Genomic DNA, 23,885 nt, shown 5'->3' with positions numbered 1-23,885 from the left:
GATCTTATGAAGCAGGTTTGACGGCTACTTCCTATGTATTTCAAAAGAATAACTTTTGAAGAACATACTTCTTAAGTAATAAGAAGTATATCAATTAAGGTTGAGATGGTCTAGGTTTTATTATTGGATCCACTTAAATAGGGTATAGGTGGCTCCTAATTATTATGGTTTCAGAAGTATCTAGTACTAGTAGGGTTTTAGTGGAGTATGATATAAGATGCACAATATTGGTATGGTTGCTATTGGAGTTCATCACAATGGTGTGATGCTAACCAAGGTTAATTAAAGATGATGGTTTTGGGAATAGGAGCTAGGTTTGCACTTGGTTGACCCTACATTATCATCTAGGTTTTAATTTGGATGGAAACATGAAATACCAATTTATTAGGGATAGGTCTCTATTATTTTATGACGACATGACAAGTATTTAGTTGATACTATGGATCTATGAATGTAAAGAGGGTAACAAGCTCATATACTATAATCTAGGGTTTAGGTTTAGGGGTAACTAGGGTTCACATATAAATTAAAGGAATTAGGGTTCCTAAACGAGTTTAGGTTTTTAGGGTTCCACATAAATGACAAGGTTGTGATTTCATCCAATAGGGAATTAGGGTTTTCATATGATTAAACATAACCATAAAGAGACAATTATTGTATTCTAATACAAAGTAATATCTAATATTTTCTTGATATGAAAAATAGAAATAAGAAATTTTCTTTTAGTATTTAGGTCTTAATAGTTTAAGATTTAAAATTCTAAAATTTAGAAAAAATATGTATTATTTTCTTTTAGACTTTAAATGGTTTCTTGTTATTTATTCGTTTACGACTTTTCTTTTGTCAAAAATATTTCTATTTGGATTTTTTATATCTTTCTTTTGTTAATTATTAAAAATCAAATAACAACTTTTATTTATTAACTTATGATTAAACAAAACAAAACCTTATATTTATTATTTAATTGAGGTTAAAATACTCTTTCAAACATTTTAGCATTCAATTTGTGTTATACTCCAATTTAGGAAGGATCTGGGTAGAGCTAGTTAGTTTAGCTGAAGCTAGGGGTCAATAGAAGCACATACGTACACGGTACACGTATACGGATGACACACGAATCGATTTGGGCTCAGCCAAAGTGCACACGCACGCAAATTAGCCGTCACGCGCACACGCATTCCCTGTCGATCCCACCACGCACGCGGCACTTCTCCTCTCGATTCCCCTTTCTTTGCGATGCTTGCCGAGGCTGCTCCGGCCAGCCCGCCGGCCATGCCCGCCGTCGCCGGCCGCATCCGCCGTCGCCTGCCGGCTTCCCAGCTCCACCACGGTATCCTCCTTCGACTCCCCTCTTCGGAGTCTCATCCTTGCTCACGCGCGCCCGCGGCTAACCCTAGCCCGCGGGTTGGCTTGTTCGCCGCCGAAAACCGGCGCCGCTGCGCATTCGCCCGATACTGTCGACCTCCGCTCTCTCCTTACTTCCATGACGCCGCCACTCGCACCCACGCCGCCAACCTGAGAACCCTAGCTACTGCCGGCCGATTCGGCCATCGCCGGCCTTGGCGAGCGCTGCCGTTGGTCAAGGTCGCGCCGCCACGGCCGTCTCCGCCAGCTCCCCTTCACCGCCACCTGGTCCAGTACTCACGTGCCTGCGGCTGGCTCCGGCCGATTCCGGCCTCTCCGCCGCCGCTGCTCTTCGGTGTGGCCTCGCCCTCATCTCCACTACTGGGGTTTGCTGTCGCGAAGCTGGTAGGATGGCAGTGTCCTTCTACCCTGGCATCCTCCGATGCGCTGCTGTGCTGAATTACTGGTAGGGTGTGGTTGTGGTGGTGAGGATGGAATGGTGGTGCTGGTTCTGGTGCTGGTGGTGTTGCTGTGACGCCTTCCTCGACTCCGACCTTGACACCGACAGGACGGTGCCGCGGACACAACCTCGGCGTCGACTACACCGTTTCGCCTGCCTCCTCTACAGAGCACTGTGAGCTATACCCCTTTCTCCATCTCTCTCTGTATTCTCTATGGCTACGAATTTGTTGGCTAAGAACTTGTGTGTGCTTGACCTGATTATTGCATATGCTTGGGGAGTGCTATTCATGTGCTATATGACTTGTAAATTTGTCAGTTAAGTACTGATTCTAGTGAGTTAGATTATATGCTTAAGATGTAACCTATAACTACTAGGTGCTGCATCAGAGTGATTAGCTAATATGTGCTTGGTAATGCTCCAGTTTGGATGAATTGGTTATTCTGGGAAAGGTCAGTTGGTCCGTCGTTACCCTTGCTGCCTCAGTTTGGATGGATAACCATCCCTGGCCTGAGTTAATTGCTGAAATGCTATATTTGATAAAACTGAATATGAATACTACTGCTGGCTAAGGCAATTCAGTGATACTCTTGTTTAATTCTTAGTGGCTTATATATACAAGGAACATGTATTATTGATTTCTCAAGCAGGCCTTTATTGTTGGCTTGTTGTTGAGCTTATTTGCTTGTTTAATAGGGCTTGGTTGTGACTGTATGTTACTTGGTTGGTCTGGAAAGAATTCCTGGACCCTAAGTAACATCATATATCAAGTTGATTAATAACTGGCTACTCTACCAGTTGCTATATATTGATGATGCCCCTGTTTGGAGGATTCCTTCATCCAGGCATATCTGGCATGTACCATAAATACGCATGGTTGCTTGCAGATGATTGTACCTTCATGGTGAGCTTATATGCATGCCTATAGTGCTTTGATACTATCGTTTTGCCTATGCTTGAGTTACGGGCTGCTATTTTTAACATCTATAGATCATGTGTATACATGATCCGATCATGTACTTCGGTTTATGTGGTGCCGGGTGACGATCTTGAGCTTATGGTGGCATTTCCCCTTGCCTGTGCCATCAAGTGATATTCACTAGATGATATGGTCTTAGGGAAATCTTGCCTAGGTTCACAGATGGATTTAAATGTTGGCTTGATGTATTTGGATGGGATTGCAGTGGGTGGTCTTTCTGATTGCCACTGCAGTGCTTCCAAAACTTTTAAAAGATGTAGAAAAATTTGTGGTAAGATATAATGCCTTTGGATTAACCCAAATCTGATGGTGTTTTAAATCTGGGTTAAACTTGGTAGCTTTTATAGTTGTGGTAATCTGGTGCTAGTCACTTTTGCTCCTGGTTGTGTGTTGATACTTTGTAACTATGCATACAAATTGGATCTTGAGCTAATATGGCTTGGTATCATTTATTCTACTCTATTTAAGTTGCCAGTTTTATTCAGGTTTAATACCAAGTGATGATAAAAACATTCACACATTGATGTTTGATGCTTTCCCCCAATTTACTTGTCTATCTATATGCTTTGCTGGAAAGAGTTCATGTATGATCTGTTTCAAGTGTGAGATTTATACCTCACTCCAGCTCTTATAGAAAGTGTGTTTTGATCTTGTTTAGCTTCTGATCTTGATGAACTTCTCCTCCTTGAACTTGTCCTTCTCCTCCTAGATCCAGCTATGTCACCATGATCTTCTTGCTTCAGCTTCTGGTTTATGATTTGATTTGGCTGTTGGAATTCTAGGATGTTTCAGTGTTTTGGACAAAAGAACTGCGACATGTTCTTGGGCCTTAGTTTAGGACGTCGGCTGTGAAAAATTGTATGCTCGTAGAGTGTTTTGAACAACACGGCATGGCTTTAATACCCTGCCCAAGGAGTGTCCTGGGTTGACAGCACACACATGCAAATGGTGACGAGTCTTTGTTAGCCCGCATGGCTGCTTGACGTGATCTGAGTACATCTCCTTGTGGATCGGATCGGCCAAGAAAGATCTTCCTTTTGCATTTCCTTTATTTTTAATCCAGCCACTTGGCTTTACTTTTCACTTGTGTTCTCTTTGTTTGTTTTGCAGGTGATCAAGTTAAACAAGATGGTCTAGGAACGTGGACGAAGGTTATGAGCTTCAAGATTTAATTGTAGAATTATTTCCCTTTTTCTTGTGTTTTGGATTTGTAATTTATATTCCTTTTTTCTATGTTATTATTTAATACTTGTGAATATTTATACCTTATATATAATTAAGAATTCCATTATTTATTTGCAATTGTATTTAATATTTAGAATTCAGTTTCCATTATTTATGTTCAGTGATTCAATAATCATGAATTACTTATATTTATTTATGATTTCAAATCCAAGGTGATTTCAAATGTGGAAGTCAAATATTCCTATTTGAATTGTTTCTTTCCCATACAAACCAAAGCGTTAAAGGTCATGCCGAAGTTTATCGCGCTCATGTCGATGACCTTAGTCAATTCCCATCAACACAAGCGAAACCTCGATCTCTTTGTGTTTTCAATAAATGCGCGAAATTTCCCCGGATTTTTTATGCATGAATGCAATGCACACATTTGTTTCCTCTCTTTTTTGTAACCCCAAATCTTGGGATGTTACACATAAATACTCCCTCTTGGAGTCACAAGTATCAACTTGGCCAGAGCCTCTACTAGCAACGGAGAGCATGCAAGAACATAAACAACATATATGATAGATTGATAATCAACTTGACATAGTATTCAATATTCATCGGATCCCAACAAACACAACATGTAGCATTACAAATAGATGATCTTGATCATGATAGGCAGCTCACAAGATCTAACATGATAGCACAATTAGGAGAAGACAACCATCTAGCTACTGATATGGACCCATAGTCCAGGGGTGAACTACTCACACATCGATCCGGAGGCGATCATGGTGATGAAGAGACCTCCGGGAGATACTTCCCCTCTCCGGCAGGGTGCCGGAGGCGATCTCCTGAATCCCCCGAGATGGGATTGGCGGCGGCGGCGTCTCTGGAAGGTTTTCCGTATCGTGGCTCTCGGTACTGGGGTTTTCGCGACGAAGGCTTTAAGTAGGCGGAAGGGCGGAGTCGGAGGCGTCACGAGGGGCCCACACACTAGGGCGGCGCGGGCCCCCCTTGGCCGCGCCGGCCTATGGGGTCGGCGCCCCATCGCCCCACTTCCTTTCCCTTTCGGTCTTCTGGAAGTTTCGTGGAAAAATAAGACCCTGAGCTTTGATTTCGTCCAATTCCGAGAATATTTCCTTTGTAGGATTTCTGAAACCAAAAACATCAGAAAACAGCAACTGGCTCTTCGGCATCTCGTCAATAGGTTAGTGCCGGAAAATGCATAATAATGACATATAATGTGTATAAAATATGTGAGTATCATCATAAAAGTAGCATGGAACATAAGAAATTATAGATACGTTTGAGACGTATCAAAGAGCTGGATGGGCAGTTTGTGACGACTGCAAGCCGGCATGTTTCCGCCACCGGGTGGGTGGAATCGTCACATGGAAAGGTCATGACAACATTCAACCAGAGATTCAGCTACAAAAACAGCAATGTGTATAGCAAGAACAACGCTGTCCAAGTGGTGAACCAAACGATCGACACAACGTCCCGTGTTCTCACCACAAACGACACTACGGTGCTGCAATCCGAAGAAGTTCGCCAGGTCTTCCCGCTCTATCTTTTCACTGGAACCTCAGATGTAGTGGGTGACGAGTACTCAATGGTTTCGGTTGTCAAGCTGGGCATCAATGAGAAGAGGGAAAGTTTCTCCAACAGCTCTCTGCAGAATGTGCAGTTGGCACGCGGTAGCATGAGGGTGAAGAAGAATTTGGTGATTTTTGGGACTGGGGAGAACCATCAGGTGTATAAGTATGTGGGTACCGATGGATGCTACTTCAGAGATGTGACAGCTCTGATGATTCATGCTTAAAGAGATCGCGAGATGTAGGCTCTGGATTTCCCTCCAGGTTGTCTAGACCTGTACCTAGAGCAGAAACCAACACCCAAGCTTTGCATGAATATGCTCCAAAATTCAAACAACTTTATGTTTTCAGATTTAGATACTATGATGAATCTTACGCTGGGATCCAATCTTAACTGCTCGGTTAATACAGATAACATGGTCGATGCAGGACGTACAATGAAGCCTACAATGAAGCCTTTTGTAGTTAGCTCGTTGGAGCAAACTAAAGGGGATATCTCGGATGGTCCTTTGGAGACTAGTGATGCTCAAGGGGAGGCTGACCGTAAAAAGTTGATGGGGATTGCCACATCATCGCATTTTATAGGTTTGGAATTTTTAGACTCTCCACCACGCTCTTTGTCGTCTTTTGAAAATCTATCTCATGGGGTCGGTAATAATTGGCCTGATTCTGATTGTCACCTTTCTGATGCAAACTTCTGTGATATAGAGGTGTCAAGGAAAGACAAGGAGGGCATGATGGATGTGCCGTTGAGGATAACTAAGGAGCAAGGGGAAGGGCTTCAAGGATCGGTGATGATTGCCTCATCTCTGAGGTCTAATGGTGAGTCCTCTAAGTGTTCAAATAATTCTTACTCGTTGTCTTTAATTGAAAATGGCACTAAATCACACTATCACTCTACAGAGGAGGTTATAGCGTTTGGGGGTATCCCAAAGCCTTCTGCTGTTTTGAGGTCATGTGCTAGGTTGGGTGGCCAACCTAATGCGGACATGCCTCTATTGGAGAAGGCCATGATGAATGCGCAGCTACACTCAGATTCTCTTACTTCATGTAAGTTTACAACCCCAAAATTCTCCATTGTTAATATTCCAGACGTCGAGATAGTAAGAGAGCTGATAGAATAGGAGTGTCATTAGGATCATCTCAAGATGAGATCGATCAATCTATTAGAGGGATTAAAAAGGTGGAAAATGAGAGAATCTTAACTATTTTAAAGAAAAATGAGGATGATATTGAGAATAAAGATGAAGGGCTGGAAACTCTTGTATTGTCAAAAGTATCCAACCTGTGTGAGGATTTATGTGAGGATGATGACATCCCTTTGGATTTAGATGATCAACTGGAGCATCTTAAACCAGTAGTCAAGGTAAAGAAAATCAGACAGAGGAAAGTATATGATACAAGCAATATTCGTAAAAGTGCTAGGAAAAGAACTAGAAAACAATTTTCATGATGCAGAATATAAAAGGTATTAATTCCAATCCAGGGGGTTTTGGGAATACTGCGAAGCATTTGTTTGTTAAAGAGGCGATTAGGGAGCATAAATTAGACTTTATTGCCTTATTGGAGACTGGAAGATCTAATTTCTCTATTCCTTTTTTGAATCAATTAGTTGCGGGGTATAATTACTCTTGGTTTTGTTTGCCGCCGCATGGTCGATCGGGGGGTATTCTAGTGGGAATAAACTCCGATACTCTTCAAGTGTTAAAAGTTAGCACATGAGATTTCTGTGTTAAGTTGCATATTAAATGCAAGAGAGATGGTTTCGAATGGATTCTGGTGCCGGTTTATGGGGCTGCCCAAGACATGCACAAAGCAGAATTCTTGTCGGAACTAGTGCGCACTTGTGAATCTGAAACATTACCTATGTTGGTAGGGGGTGATTTCAATATTATACGCACAAGGGAAGAAAAGAATAATGATAATTTCAAAGCGTGTTGGCCCTTTGTTTTTAATGCAATTATTGAGCATCTGAATTTAAGGGAAATTGCTTTAACAGGAAGACAATATACGTGGGCAAGTAGGAGAGTTGAGCCTACATATGAGAAACTTGATCGAGTATTAGCATCAATTTCGTGGGAACAAAAATTCCCATTGGTCACGGTAAGAGCTCTAATTAGAGCCGATTCCGATCATACTCCAATACTTATTGATTCAGGGGTGAAAGCACACCTGGGTAACTAAGCAAAATTCTCTTTTGAGTTACATTGGTTGCGTCAAGAGGTTTTTTTTGACATGGTAGTCAAGGAGTGGAATTCAGTTATAGGTGGAGCTAGTCCAATGGAAATTTGGTTAAATAAGTTAAGACATCTAAGAAGATTCCTTAAGGGTTGGGCAAAAAATCAAAGTGGTAAGTACAAAAGAGAAAAGGAGAGACTTTTGCTTATCATTGAGCGCCTTGATTTGAAAGCGGAAACAACCTTGTTGAATACAAATGAAAGGGAGGATTTAAAAAAGGCCAATGATAGTTTGAATAAACTAAGAAGAGAGGAGGAATCTAAATGGGCCCAAAGGGCGAAAGTTAAACATATCCATGAAGGGGGAAATAATACAAGATACTTCCACCTAATAGCTAATGGTAAACATCGAAAAAGAAAGTATTTCAATTAGAACAGGGAACTATAGTTGGGGAAGACAATTTAAAGGTGTACATTACTGAATTCTACAAGAAATTGTTTGGCGCACCGGCACCAACCAATATTTCTCTAGTGGAAGAGGAATTTCAGGATATTACACAGATTTCACCATTGGAGAACGAGATCCTGACAGCTCCTTTTACTGAGAAGGAGGTTTTTGAGGCAATTTCTCAAATGGAATTGAATAAAGCTCCTGGACCAGATGGGTTTCCAGCGGAGTTCTATCAAAAAAATTGGGATGTTATAAAGAATGATTTGATGGCTCTGTTTTCTCAGTTTAGTAATGGGGATTTGCCCCTTTACAAATTGAATTTTGGTGTCATTACTTTGCTACCCAAAAAGGAGAATGTTGTTCAAATTCAACAATACAGACATATATGTTTACTAAATGTTTGTTTCAAGATATTTACTAAAGTTGGCACAAATCGCATCTCGGGGATTGCCCCAAGAGTCATTAAACCAACCCAATCTGCCTTTATGCCAGGTAGAAACATTTTGGAAGGGGTAGTTATTCTTCATGAAACAATACATGAACTACATACTAAAAAATTGGATGGAGTGTTATTTAAAATCGATTTTGAAAAAGCTTACGATAAGGTGAGATGGCCCTTCTTGCAACAAACCTTAAGAATGAAGGGTTTTGCTTCAGAATGGGGAAGATTAGTGCAACAGTTTGTCCAAGGGGGTAGTGTGGGTGTAAAGGTAAATGATGACGTTGGTCATTATTTTCAGACAAAGAAATGTTTAAGGCAAGGGGACCCTTTATCCCCAATGCTTTTTAATATTGTAGTGGATATGCTTGCCATCTTAATTGAAAGGGCAAAAGAGGATGGTCAAGTGGGGGGTTTAATTCCTCATCTAGTTGAGGGAGGACTCTCTATATTACAATATGCGGATGACACTATCCTATTCTTGGAACATGATCTTGATAAGGCGGTTAATATGAAATTAATCTTATGTCTCTTTGAGGAGTTATCGGGGCTTAAAATTAATTTTCATAAAAGCGAGATTTTTTGTTTTGGAAAGGCAAAGGAGGAAGAGGCCCAGTAGCAGATATTTGGATGTGATGCTGGAATTCTCCCCTTTAGATACTTGGGTATTCCGATTCACTACAAAAAAACTCAGGAACTCGGATTGGTATCCGGTAGAAACACGGTTTGAGAGTAAATTAGGATGCTGGAAAGGGAAGTTACTATCCTATGGTGATAGGTTAGTCCTTATTAATTCAGTGTTAACTAGCTTACAGATGTTTATGTTGTCTTTCCTACAAATACCTATTGGGGTAAGGAAACGTTTGGACTTCTATAGATCTAGATTCTTTTGGCAGTTTGACGAAAACAGAAAGAAATACCGCCTTACAAAATGGAATATTGTGTGCCGACCCAAAGATCAAGGGGGCTTGGGTATTGAGGTGCTTGAAATTAAAAACAAATGCTTATTGAGCAAATGGCTCTTTAAACTCCTTAATGAAGATGGGGTGTGGCAAGAATTGTTACATAATAAATATTTGGGACAGAAGACGCTATCAGAGGTACAAGCCAAGCCTACTGATTCACCTTTTTGGAAAGGATTGATGGAGGTCAAACATGAGTTTTTTTTCAAGAGGCTCTTTCAAAGTGGGTAATGGTATGTCCATCCGCTTCTGGGAAGACACCTGGTTGGGAAATACTTCTTTGGCCCAGCAATATCCTTCCTTGTATAATATTTTCCATCATAAAAATGTCACCGTTGCGCAGGTGCTTGATCATACACCTTTGAGTATTACCTTCAGAAGGCTGTTGAATGGTAGTAAATGGACTTCTTGGTTACATCTATGTCGGAAACTCATGATGGTTACTTTGACTGATGAGGAGGATCGTTTTATTTGGAAATTGACTTCTAACGGTTTGTTTACTGTCAAGTCGATGTATGAAGATCTTATGTGTGACCACACCCCTTTTTTGCGCAAGTATCTCTGGAAGGTTAAAATTCCACTTAAGATCAAGATTTTCATGTGGTTCATGAGTAATAAAGTTTTGTTAACCAAAGATAATCTAGCTAAACGTCATTGGAATGGGTGTACAAAATGTGTTTTCTGTGGGGAACAAGAGACCATTCAACATCTTTTTATTGAATGTCCTTTAGCTAAACTATTATGGCGTACGGTTTGTTTCACTTTTGATCTTCCACCTCCTACCAATATTACTAATATGTTTGGTAATTGGTTAAATGGAGTAGATAGACAATCTAAAGCGTTTATCCGGATTGGGGTTTCCGCTTTATGTTGGTCTATTTGGAGGGTCCGAAATGATATCATTTTTAACAAAAAAGTATCTTTTCATTTCTTGCAGGTTATTCACATGGTCTCCCATTGGGTCCAACTTTGGGCTCTACTTTCCCCGGAGGGACAGCGGGATGCTATGGTTACTGGATGCACACGGCTCCTGATGGTCGCTCAGGATATCTTGTGCCAGGCTGGTTGGCGGCATACTAGAAGGCTATGTTGAGTTGTAGTCGCAGTATGTCTTGTTTTCGGTGGTTGATTCTTGTATCAATCCTCGGTCATGCGTGAGTTGTAAACATTACTTTCTCGATTTTTTTTAATAAAAGGCCGTGTGCATCGTCATGATGCAGAAGCCGGGGTACAACCCCTTTTCGAAAAAAAAGGTACAGGTCAGAATGCTCTAGCTCTCTCTCTGTGCTTATTTCGCTTGGTTTCTTCTTGGTATAATACTTTGTTATTTCTCAAATGTTTTGGGTTCTACCGAAAGATGTTTACCATTATATGCCTAGAGTATTTTAACGTTCATCATATGCCCAGATCAATTGTTTCTTTCTACTTGGATGTTCATTCCCAGCAATTACCTGGGTGTCAAAATTGTGCTAACAGGACTATTTTAACCTTTTACCTTACAGATTTATTTTCTGCATAATGTTGATATTCCTTTTTTTAGATAGCTATAAATTTCTTATTATGGTGGCTAGTGTATGATCGACCATGGCGATTTTTTTGTCACCTTCCTGAACATTTGCTATGAAAGCAGGCTGACATTATGGTTGTAGAATCTTATACTTTGGGTAGAGCTGTACTAGCGGAGATATCAAAGATTATTAGAGCATATATGTCCTGACACGCTACTATATTTAGTAAGTCGGCAGAATCTGGTTTTCCACATTATTTTCCTGAAGATGTTAGTGTCAGATGTTGCTGTTATGTGTCAATTATTATGGCCTTAAGATGCTCATTTTTTTCCCCTTTTGCCTACCGCAGGGTGTATATTGTGGCTTATGGACCAGCAAACTGAATTAGTTATTCTATAGATGCTGAATTCGCATGTGTGCTTCTGCACACCACCTGCCTATAGTTTTGCTGATCTATTCGTTTCTGGTGGAAATTTCCGTCTCTAGGTTCATTATTTTCCATTATGAAAGGATACTCCTGAATAGTGTTGGGAGAGAAGTACTGATGTGGTGCACTGATGTCTTATTGGGCAAGACAAGATCAAAGTTTGAGGCATGGTCGCTCCTTCGAAACAAAGTTTTTGTTTGTTTTCCTTTGATGACCACTGAGCCGGGCGGGAACTGCGAAGATTAGGTAACCCATTCCTATCCCGCCTTTACTTCTTTCCCTCGGTTTGGCATCTCTTTTCCTTCTTTTATTTTCTCTTTTCCGTTCAGGTCAGGTCAGGAATTCAGTATGGAAGTCACAATGCCAGGTGACCAAGACACATGAGCCAGAGAGGAGCTCGCAACTGCTGCTGCTACTGACGCCACCGGCACTTGCAATGCCGACACTAATGCAGACGTGATGAAATTGCGGTGTTGCACAATTGGCTGATGAAGGACAACCTGCAAGCCCCTCCGTTTCCTGGATGAATCATTGAGGTAGCCGACATTGGTTTACTGACAACTTCTAAACTGATGACTGTTGGCTGTAAGTTGTTCCAATCTGAGAATTTAGCCAAACTTGCAGTATCTCTGATGTACTATCACCACCATAAAAAGGCAAACCGAGCCGCGTTCTACACTTCTACTTCAGGTTGCCATCAAAATGAATGCTACTATCATCTGTATTTTGGTACCATGGACAAGTGTTACATGGCATCAGACATGCCTCGGTGACGGCAAATCCAGTAATGTGTAATGGACCAGAACCAGCTAGATTCTCTATTGCAAAGACATCTATACTTTCTACTATGCAATGATCTCTTTTTGCAGCACCAGTGTCTATTTATATTTTTCAGTATTATACATTTATATCACTGATAATAGTTGATTTTCTGATTACTACTACATTGTTTTGTGCATGTCAGAATTTAGATTACACAACCATAACTTGATTTGTTTATTGTGGACGCACGACTATCTATCGATTTACAATCTCTGAATGATTACTTTTTTCGATAAAGGATTATTTATTATTCGAATGGTTTAAACATTACAATCGGTCTTTGCATAACTAGATGCACACCAACTCGTTCATCACGAAATGATTCATGAGGTAACTAAGTCTGTGGAGCAGCGATGCTGACGACCTGCTTGCCGACGTTGCGGCCATGGAAGAGTCCGATGAGCGCCCTGGGCGCGGCCTCCAGCCCCTCGGCGACGTCCTCGACGTAGACGACCCTGCCTTCCTTGATGTGCGGCACCACCCAGGCCTCGTACTCCGGGTACACGTGCTTGTGGTCGGGCTCGATGAACCCCTGCATCCGGATCCGCTTCGTGACCACGCACTCGAGGTTGCGCACGCCGGCGGCGCCCTCCTTCTCGCCCGGCGTGAGGTTGTACTGCGAGATGAGGCCGCAGACGGCGATGCGGCCGTGCGTCCTCATGTTGAGCAGCACGGCCTCGAGCATCTTCCCGCCGACGTTCTCGAAGTAGACGTCGATGCCGTCGGGGAAGCGTTGTTTGAGAGCGCCGGCGAGGTCGCCGTCCTCGGCCTTGTAGTTGAACGCGTCGTGGAAGCCGAACTTGCTCTTCAGCAGCTCCACCTTCTCGTCCGACCCGGCGCTGCCGACCACGCGGCACCCCGCGAGCCTCGCGAGCTGCCCCACCAGCTGGCCCACGGCGCCGGAGGCGGCGGACACGAACACCGCCTCGCCGGCCTTCGGGGAGCAGATGCGGTGGAACCCCACGTACGCGGTCAGGCCCGGCATGCCGAGGATGCCCGTGTAGTAGGACAGCGGCACGCCGTGGTGGTCGGGTTGGATCTTGGCGAGGAGGCCCGTGAAGGGCGGCTTGATGACGCTGTAGTCCTCCCAGCCCGTGATGCCCCGCACGAGGTCGCCGGGGGCGAGGGCGGGGTGGGTGGAGCGGACCACCTGCGCGACGCCGTAGCCGGTGATGGCGGCGCCCGGGACGAAGGCGGAGGTGTAGGAGGACTGGCCGACCGGGCGGGACATCTTGGGCCGCATGTACGGGTCGCAGGAGAGGTACAGGTTCTTCACCAGCACCGACCCGTCCTCCGCCGCTGCCGCGGCATCGTCGACGTCGGTGGCCGGGAGGAGCTCCATGTGCTCCTCCGTCGGGTAGCCCTCCACGTACTCCTTGAGGATCACGCGCCGGCTCTTGAGCTGATCCGCCATGGTTTCCGACGATCGATGGATCCGGTGTGATGTGAATTGACTTGCTAGTCCTGCTATGCAATCTGGATGCGATAGTATTAGCTGCGTGTCCCGGGAGGGAGACGACGATGATGCTCGATGGTCCACACTCCAGTGCGCTGGCCGCTGCTGCTCCCTCCACTTGTCTATTTCCGACCACTTGTTGGCTTGGCCTGCAACGCGCAACACGTGCTAGTAACTGAAGCTTTTGGCTGGGCCGGCAACTCAACTCATTTCACACCAACCTCTTGGTTAACTCATGTTAAATTGGCTTAATGCACACGCTGCACCACACGCACACTATGTCAGTTGCATCAGACTAGTGGCTAATCGCTTCAAAGCACACACCGCTTTTTTTAAAATAAACTTCTGCTCCAAAACATCAAATGTAGCCTGGCCTACATGTAGCCCGGTTTTGTTTTTCCTTTTTTGAATTTCAAAATTTCTGATTTCAAAGTTTTAAATTTTTTGAAAAATATATAGACGTAGAGAATGTTAAAATATATCTGTGTATAAATTTTCAGATTGAAATACATCATATATTGCCCTCTGTAAAAATAACGAAGTCTCACAAAATGACGAAATCTATATATTAGTGTACTGTTCATTACTGTTCATCAATGCGGAAATCAAGATTTGTTATTTTTGCCGAGCCCAAAATACGACATATTTCAATCTGAAAATTTACACACCAATAGATTTCAACATTCTGTATGTTAATATAATTTTTTGGAACTTTTTTAACATATTTAAAATAAAATTTTCATAGGTTCAGAAATTGGTCTACATGTAGCCCGAGCTACCAAAAGTCCATTCTCATTTTGGCTCCTCTATATTAATATAGCAACTACACAGTAGAACAGGCATGCTACGACCGCGGAGTAACCATTAACCAAACCCAAAAAATACTGAGAAAGGAAAAAAATACTAACAACGGCAGGTCGGTAAGAACGCCCTACTTTCATGGTCATGCGAGACTGAACATGCTTTTCTTCAAACAAACAAATAAAAACAATTTACCGAACAAACGACATTCTAACACATGATGGGAGAAGGGTCATCTAACTGAAAAAAAGCCGAAATGTTGAATGAAGGTTCCTCCTAGTCAAACGAGCTAGTTCATTGGTCATCCTAATTACCCTCTCCCCACATAAAAAACTTTGTCCAAATTTAGATACGTTTTCAAATAAGTGCATTTCTAGATTCAAAATTTGTCCCAAAAAAGTATACATCTACATTACTAATGCAATTGGCTCCTCCTAATCACTCCCCAACTTCCTCCTCCAATCCTCTCTCCTTCACCTCAACCACCAATCATCATTTCTTTCCTTTAATTAATAGAGTGGAAACTCATAAAAGATGAGAGAACTAAGGTGTCTCATAGTATTTCTTAGAAGTACACTTGTTCATCAACTAAGGAAGTAGATACATTCTAATTTAGTAATTTAGATAAAGTTAAGACATGCGACTGAGGGAGCAGGGACGGACCAAGAGGAAAACGATTCCGGTGGTGGTCGGGTCGGATCTTGGCGAGGAGGCCCGTGAAGGGCGGCTTGATGACGCTGTAGGGGTCTCAGGAGTCAGGAGAGGTACAGGTTCTTCAGCAGCACCGACGACCCTTCCTCCGGCGCCGCGGCCTCGTCGACGTTGGCGGCCGGCATCAGCTCCGTGTGCTCCTCTGTCGGGTAGCCCTCCACGTACTCCTTGAGGATCACGCGCCGGCTCTTCAGTAGCTTCGCCATGGGTTCCGACGATCGATAATCCGGTGTGGATTGACTTGCTTGGGTACATTATCCAAGTCCTGCTTTGCAATTTCGATGCAATATATACAGTAGTACAGTAGTATGTGTTGTCCCGGAACAGACTAAGGCATAGCCTAGTGGTGGGGAGGGGCTGATGCCTTCCCACCCACCCGAGTTCAAGTCCTCATGCTTGCAATTTCGGTGATGTTGTACCCCTGCTATCAAAAATACCACGTGGCCCCTCCCACGTTGGAAATCATTTTTTTTTTATGTGTTGTCCCGGAAGAGTGGAGACGAGGATGATGCTCAATGGTCCACACTCCAGTGCGCTGGCCGCTGGTGCTCCATCAACTTGTTGTTGGCTTGCCTGGAGCGTGCACCACGTGCCAATAATAGGAGGCTTTTTATGGTAGGGACTCAAACATATTAACCGAGTCCATTCAACAGATTAGATTGATTAGTATTTTTTTGACAATCAATACCACACATATTTATAATATATACTAATAAATAGTACATGGTAATGAGACACCAGCTAACTTCAACTATTACGAAATAAAGTATGAAAAAAACCAACAAATATTCAAGGTTTATAAACTCTTTGTTCTTTCATGACACAACCTTGTACTTTTCTGGTGGCAGCTGAAGATAGATACCAAACCAAAATATCAAAGAAAGTTCTCTCGTATATTTTTGAGCCGCAATGTCAATACTACATGCACACACACACAACTATTGAAGTAGTCAGTCACCATCGGTCAGAGTACCAACACCAGTATATCAGGGAAAAGCAACCTAACAGCTTGGTCGACGTTGCCGGAAACTTACGAATCACTATTATCGAGGATGTAGCAGACAGGACAAATATTACGAGGACAAACAACCTTGCGACAACCATGGGAAATGACCCTAGATCGATCCTTCGATGCAACATCCAAAGAACCACACATAGAGAATTTAATCTTCCAACACCATCAATTGACACCGGGAACAACATCTCGTCGAAAAATGGGCAGAAGATCAATTATTGTAGACGATGTCATCTTTATTGATTTAGGAACCAAAACAAGATTACTACCTAAAACCCTAACCTAATCTTATAGAAAAACACTACTTTTATTGAAACCTCCACTCAAACGGGTTCCTCGCCCCTCCTTAATTACACCGACGAGACTGATCGGAGGAGGGGGAACAGATCTATGGTGAAGTAGGAGGTGGAGACGGTGGCTCTTTTTCTTTGATCGGAGGAGGGGAACAGATCTATGGTGAAGTAGGAGGTGGAGACGGTGGCTCTTTTTCTTTGATCGGAGGAGGGGGAACAGATCTATGGTGAAGTAGGAGGTGGAGACGGTGGCTCTTTTTCTTTCGGCGGCGGTGAAAGTGCGATACGTCCCAGTTTGATCAATACTAACTGAGTTAAAGAGTACTTTTTTCACACAGGGGCAGATTTGGCAGGCTAAAAAATAGATCCATCTAACAATGGAAACTTTCTTTTGCTTAACATTCCTTATAATAGCTTATTTAAGTAATTTATTCATTTACAAAGAATTCGTGCATGTGAATATGGATCAAATCTTTTACGGTTCACCACAGAGAAAACTTGATTTTTTTCGAATTTCTAAGAATCTCTAACTGGGACCTACAATATCTGCTTTTGCTCAACATAGTAGTGGATGCTTTGTGACGATTATTTGGGCGGCTAAGGAAATAAAATAATGTGAAGTGTATGGTCGCACCTCATGGACTAGCAATCTTCATCTTTAAATAATGTACACTAATTGTTTGTTAGACTGTCCTCATGGATTAGTAACCTTCATGAGTAACTAAAACCAGGATTAAAACTATGGAATAGAGCGCCTTCAGCTGATAGAGAAAATATTCTGGACGCCAATCTTTTTTCTGAAGTACTCCCTCTGTCCCAATTTAATTAACTTGGGGAGGGGGAAACGTTTCAGAAAAGCAATATTACATTTTAGTCCTAACTAATTGAAAATATTGATAGCACACTCCTAGTTTGTCCAGATCCACCTTGCCGGGGCCCACCACCATCCGCAGCAATGGCGTTCTCGCTGGGCCGCGACGCAGGCGGTTCCGCCGGAGCGCGACGGCCGTGGGGGGAGCGGGCGGCGCCTTCCGTTGCGGCGCGACGCCCGTCGTCGGGCTAGGCGGCGGACTCCGTCCGACCGCAACGCCGCTGGTCGGATCGGCGCCTCGCGTCTTCGCCAGCACGCGCTTCCGCCCCTCCATCCGAGCGTCGAACCAGGTCGGAGAGCCGCCCCTCCATCCGAGCGTCGAACCAGGTCCGGACGAGCTCCCTCGGCGCCATCGGTACCGGCAGCGGCGCGGTGACCGCGTCGAGCGCGTCGGCGCGGGGCGAGGTGGTGCTGATGGAGATCTTGGTCTCGACCTGGAGCGAGCCGGCGCCAGGGCTCTGCTGCTCCCGCTTGAAGCTGAGGGAGCCCTCGATCCGGAGCTTGCCGGAGCTCAGCGACGCCTTGAGGACCGTCGCCGCCGCGTCTCCCGCGCCGCCGGAGCCATCGGCGATGAGGCCGCCGCATTCGTCGTCGACCTCCACCGGACACGAGAAGAGCATGCCCATGGCGCGCAGAGCTGAGTAAACTAAGTCGCGGCGCCTGCCTCGTGTGGATGATCTTGGTTGACTCCCCACCTAGAGGCCGATCGAGTAGAGCTTTCTGGATGGATGTATGCGTTTCTTGGTGCGAGCTAGCTACCCGAGGGACTGGCTGCTGGAGTGGATGAGGAGTTGGGGACGCGTGTGAGTCGGGTCAATCGGCGGGGACAGACGGGTAGCAGGCAGAAAATGGTAGGGGGTTTTGCGCAAAATTACAGGCAAGTTAATTAAATTGGGACGGAGGGAGTAAAATATAGTACTCATCGTTCCACAAGGCTGCAAGCAACAACCGTCCTCTTCGCTAGGGAGTGGGAGGAGTCAGCGCCGCGCCGGCACTGCCTTGGGAGGGAGACGTGTACAACTGTGCATCTTCTTCGTCTTGGGAGCGCCCGATCCAAGAATCCAATCCGGCGTTGTCGATGGCCGCATCACCGCCTCCGAAGAAGAAGGTCATCATCGACACCGACCCAGGAATTGGTCAGTATCCATCCATCTTCTTCCCCTAGTCCTGTCGATCTACCCTTCTCTGAATGAATGGAGACGGACGGCCGGACTAACCAATCTTGCATCGCGATGGGCGAATCGATCGGTGAGCTGCAGATGACGCCATGGCCATCTTCGTGGCGCTGAGGTCGCCGGAGCTGGAGGTGATTGGGCTCACCACCATCTTCGGCAATGTCTACACGTCCCTCGCCACGCGCAACGCGCTACACCTCGTCAGTCAGCTTCCCTGTTCTTCAGTCTTGATGGAACGATCTGAATAAATCTGGTCCTGATTAAGTTGATTTGTATGGTTTTCAGCTAGAGGCTGCTGGGAGGACTGACATCCCCGTCGCAGAGGGATCCCATGTCACAGTCAAGGTACATCACTGATCCAATTACAGTATGTGTGTGGAGTAGCATCTCGTTCACAAGGCAAACCAATAGAGTGAAGTCCTTGCTAAGCTTTACTGAATCTATATGTGCTCTTGGAATGAACAAACAAATTCAGAAAGCCACCAAGCTACGGATTGCGAGCTTCGTTCATGGTTCAGACGGCCTCGGCAACCAGAACTTCCCTCCACCAGCCGGCAAGCCCGTAGATCAATCTGCCGCTGCCTTCCTTGTCGAGCAGGCGAATCTCTACCCTGGTCAAGTCACCGTCGTCGCCCTCGGCCCGCTCACCAACCTTGCGCTGGCTGTTGAGCTTGACCCGTCTTTCGCCAGCAAGATTGGGCAGATTGTTATTCTCGGTGGCGCATATTCAGTTAATGGAAACGTCAACCCTGCAGCCGAGGCAAATGTGAGTCGCTCCTCCTGTAAAACACAATTCTTCCACTGCTAATACGCATAATTCATTACCTTCAAAAATTATAAGCTGTGGTACCGTGCTTCCCGTGAAAATTTTGAGATCATCGTTGCATCTATCTATACAGCTTTGGTTTACATATTCCATGCTGCAGTTTCAAGAATTCTTCATCATGCCTTCATCACTAATTGATTGGTTATGTTTATTGGCAGATATTTGGTGATCCTGATGCTGCTGATATAGTTTTCACCTGTGGTGCTGATATATTGGCCGTGGGAATAAACATAACTCACCAAGTAGTTCTTTCTGGTAATCCTCTAGCTTACAAGATATTCTTTGACATGCACATTTTGGAGAGACATGAATGTAATTATTGCTTGGATTCAATGGTACTATTTCAACTAAAATGCAATCATGAATGACTACAGACGGTTAGGATGCATAGATGTATCCCATTTGGTTGGATGAATCTACATTTGACCCTAGCAGTTTCCATGTATTACAACACCACATATTTTGACATGTCGCTCCCCTCACCGTGTCTGTAGATGTTGACCGAAAGAAGCTTGAACAGTCTGACAGCAAATATGCTCGCTATTTGTGCAAGATACTGGGTCTTTATTATGATTACCACATGGACGCGTACTCCACAAAAGGTAAAGAACCAGTTGGGTTGATATACATACTTGAAGATGAAAAACTGAACGATTAACATTGTTCTAGCAGACAGACAAGAGAATGAATGACTGATTTTGCGAGTATGATGAAATGGTTGCAGGAGTGTATCTTCATGATCCAACGGCTCTTCTTGCTGCCGTAAATCCATCACTGATGACTTACACGGAAGGAGTGGTGAGGGTTCAGACAGATGGAATCACGAAAGGTCTAACAGTTTTCGACAATACCAAGAAAACGTATGGGGAGATAACAGCATGGAGCGGTAAGCCGACCGTGAAGGTTGCCGTCACAGTTGATGCCCCAGCAGTTGTGGAGCTCATGATGCAGAGGCTTATCATGGATGATTAAAACATTATGTAGACATTTTATGTTCGCAATGCTGCGACCAAGAATATATTAGTCAATGTTACATTCTGTACTTGTTACCTTATGGGAATGAAATGAATCATGTTCCTCTTTGTATTGTAGTTCAAGACTTGAACATTTGCAGTTCAACATATCATCCAGCTTATAGTCTGATTCAATCCTCGATGCACTATTGAAACAATCATATGTTGTACAAGTGACACTGCTGTGTTTTCTCCAGGAGTTTTCAGTCAGGATAACATACTGTAACCTGATACATCTTATATGTTTCAGTACCAAACAGCTCCCCAAATATTAGTATATGATAAAAAATAGTTCAGGCTACACATACATTTCACATGCTTTCTAGAAAAGATGCAAAACTATTTCTCATCACACTGCTTTTGACATGCCAATCCTTCAAGTGGCATGTTGCGCCCAATAAAACACTGGTATCCTGCAAAGCTGAAAGATGGATAACCAATTCTTGAGTGGAAATGGGGTTCCATGGGCATTCTTCAATGTGACCAAGCTCAAGTTGTCAAACGTCCAGCTGTTGTAATTATTCTGCATCGATGCCCAAAATTCTCCTCAAATACTCCATTTGCTCGGACTCACCTTGAAGCTCCTCCCACTGATTATTAGGGAAAACAAACTCTTAATATATCATCACGCTAAGCATTACAAAAATATGTTTTTGCCACCTATTCAATGGATTCCAGAACTAATACTGAAACTCCTGTCGAGATATGTCAAATTTCCAGAAAGTTCAGATGAGAGCACAAAGTGCAGAACAGCTACATTTTGTTTCTTTCCTTCGAAAAGTTCGTACAAGTGCACCAATAAACATGAAATAAAAGAGAGAAGTTTCTTTCTATTTGAAAAAAATTTGATAATAGACAAAAGTTAATGAAGAAAAACAATCCGCATGGTGTTCTCGTGTAAATTACTTGAGATTGTAATTTCAAATGAATTATACAAACATCAAGTGAGCATGTTATTTCAGACAGTGGCATATGAAACTCTAGAAATGTCACATGCTATGGAGTAGTGGATATAAATGTGAACAATCAACAGATTAAACAATAGGTATATTTTTTTGGCAAATTGTTATAATTTAATTACTAGTGATTACCATATTCCAACTAAGACTAACCTCTTGGTGAGACAAGGGAACTAGTTTCCATCCAGCAGCGGTTATGTAACGCCTTTTAAATGATGTGTGGCCTAGTGGTGTGCCTGCAAAATAAGTACAAATCAGTATTAGTTTCTCTTTTGAGACTAAAGTAGGGGAACAAGAAAAAAATGGACAGCCTATAACTCTATCAGAAATGTTACATAAAGATTGAGAGCAACAAAAAATACCTAAATTTCTTGAGAAGTGTGTTGTCCCGTCTATCTCAAGAGCAAGCTTCTCATCAACTAGTGCTGCGTCAACAGTGTAACCATCAACTGTGAATTCTTTAACCCATTCATGGTCAGTAGTATAAAGAAGACGGCCAACATCCTTCTGAAATAAGGAGGTTGTCTTCTGATTGAACCGTTTGCTTTTCACCACTTTTGCTAATTTTTCTTCCAGATAACCTCTTAAGGCCATATCAAGATGTGGGTACTCAACCTTCAAAGATTGATTTGCGAGATAAACCTGGGATGAAAACATTATATCTTCCCTATACTGATCAGAGACTCGCTGCTCTTCGTATTGACTCAGAGTTCTCCAGATATGCGAGAAGAACTGGCGGTCCAGTTGCCCAAGAACTGCATAGGACCAAGCAATATTGCCAAGCTGATCTCGACTAAGGTTGAGAGCATGAGAATTGTTACCATATTCTTCGCTCAAAACATCTTTGGCACCGCTCTGAGGCATGTCTAAATGACATTTGAAGCTGGCAGCATCCTGGAAAGCAGCATCAAGTGCATCGAGCAAAGGATATGGGCATTCATTAAGAGAAGCACACCCCCACAAGAATTGAGCAAGCTCTTGCTCCTTGAATGTGTGCACCAATTGTGCTGCTCTCTGCGCCAATGCAGAGAAAAGGTCTGGTGCTGATTGGCGCATGGAAGCAAATGCTCCAGCGATATTGGCAACATTCTGTGCGTTAAAATCTTCGACCTTGGAAATGGCCACGTCGGCAATCCTATCCATCTCCGGCAAGTAAAGCAAGTCTCCTCCAATCTTGGACAAGGCCCAGGAGATGTTAGAGATGCCCTGCGGCGAGCACTCCGGGAGGGACAACATTGCCAGCCCGACAAGCATGGACATGTCCCTGTGCCGTGCGAAGGCGAGCCGGTGCGTCTGCATCATGGACACCGACTCCATGTTCTTGGCAATGCGGTGGAGCGCAGTGGCGATGTTGAGTGCCGTGAGTGGCGAGGGGCTGAGACCTTTGGCGACGGCTGCGATGACCTCCGCGGTGAGCGCGAGCACCTCCTCGGCGGTCTGAGCCTGGACGATGTCCCTGTTGAGGGAAACCTCCTTGTTTCTGTTCGACGGCGCAGCCGAGAAGCTGGAGAGCGTCTGGATGAAGTGCTCCCTGTTCCTCTGGCGCTTTTCGTCGAACACCCCGTCCGCGAGCTGCGCGACCCTGAGGTCCAGGTCGTCTTCCACGGAGAAGATCTCCTCCACATCACCATCGACCTCGTCCTCACCTAGCAGCTCGTCGTCCTTGCGGGGCTTCTTGCTGAGAATCTTCTTCTGCTTCTTCTTCTTCTTGTTCTTGATTTTCTTGGGCGGGGAGACCATCCTCTCGAGCGCGGGCGAGAGGCCTCGTGCCTCGATGGAGCGCAGCGCGGAACGGCGCGCGCGGACGCACCAGTCGTTGCTCGCGGCGGGGAGCGGGTCATCCTCCTCGTCGGACCGCAGCTGAGGGTCAGGCCCCAGGAAGTCAAGCTGCCATTGCGGCGTGGCATCGTCCTCTTTCAGGGAGACGCGGCAAGGTGGGAGGCGAGAAGTGCATCGCGTGAGGTTGATGCTGAGGAGGCTGGAGAAGGGGTGGTGGAGCTGGGCATGGTGGTACGGGTTGTTGGACGACAGCACGGGGAAGCTGATGCCGCCGGCGGTGTTTCGGGGAAGAGAGCCAAGGAGAGAAGCAGCAGCAGCTTCCATTGGCGCCGGAACAGAGGTGGATAGAAGAAACCCAGGAGGCTTTGGATAAAGTTGTAAAGTAATAAACCGAAAATTCGTTTCTGATCTCGGGTCTAGATGCTCCTGATTTCACAACCAATCACATTCTGCGTTGCAGCGTATTCAGCTATGTATCCCCTTTGTATCTGATTTTTCTGAACAGTGCATGGTCCCATCTGGGCGGCGATAATCAATGCTTGCTGCTCCGTTTCGGCCGCTAGTTCTTTCTGTTAGATCTAAAAATGCATGAGTAGCACAAGATCGCAAAAGCAGACACTAGAACACCTAATGATCATAAACAGAGAGAGTAGAT

At 44.3% G+C, this 23,885-nt stretch overlaps 3 protein-coding genes across 3 annotated transcripts; 1 reads left to right on the top strand and 2 right to left on the bottom strand.

Moving 5' to 3' along the window:
• Nucleotides 1-12,661: 12,661 nt before the first annotated feature.
• Nucleotides 12,662-13,750, bottom strand: LOC124666374 (2-alkenal reductase (NADP(+)-dependent)-like). Its single transcript, XM_047203705.1, has one exon. The coding sequence runs from the start codon at nt 13,743-13,745 to the stop codon at nt 12,666-12,668; it is 1,080 nt and encodes a 359-aa protein (XP_047059661.1). The 5' UTR covers nt 13,746-13,750; the 3' UTR covers nt 12,662-12,665.
• Nucleotides 13,751-18,419: 4,669 nt separating this feature from the next.
• On the top strand, nt 18,420-20,627 carry LOC124660630 (probable uridine nucleosidase 2). The gene is made up of 7 exons (XM_047198461.1): nt 18,420-18,614; nt 18,738-18,853; nt 18,939-18,998; nt 19,129-19,419; nt 19,638-19,734; nt 19,974-20,081; nt 20,204-20,627. Exons 1-7 carry the CDS (start codon nt 18,557-18,559, stop codon nt 20,449-20,451), a joined length of 978 nt encoding a protein of 325 aa, XP_047054417.1. The 5' UTR covers nt 18,420-18,556; the 3' UTR covers nt 20,452-20,627.
• LOC124660628 (RAP domain-containing protein, chloroplastic-like) lies at nt 20,606-23,594 on the bottom strand. Its single transcript, XM_047198460.1, has 3 exons — nt 21,814-23,594; nt 21,605-21,687; nt 20,606-21,082 (listed from the first exon to the last, which is right to left on the bottom strand). Exons 1-3 carry the CDS (start codon nt 23,552-23,554, stop codon nt 21,011-21,013), a joined length of 1,896 nt encoding a protein of 631 aa, XP_047054416.1. The 5' UTR covers nt 23,555-23,594; the 3' UTR covers nt 20,606-21,010.
• Between the last annotated feature and the right edge of the window lie 291 nt (nt 23,595-23,885).

Source organism: Lolium rigidum, chromosome 6 (genome assembly GCF_022539505.1).
Source record: "Lolium rigidum isolate FL_2022 chromosome 6, APGP_CSIRO_Lrig_0.1, whole genome shotgun sequence".
Classification (NCBI taxonomy): Eukaryota; Viridiplantae; Streptophyta; class Magnoliopsida; order Poales; family Poaceae; genus Lolium; species Lolium rigidum.
Note: the sequence above shows the minus strand (reverse complement) of the source record. Positions and strands in the feature narration are given on the sequence as shown.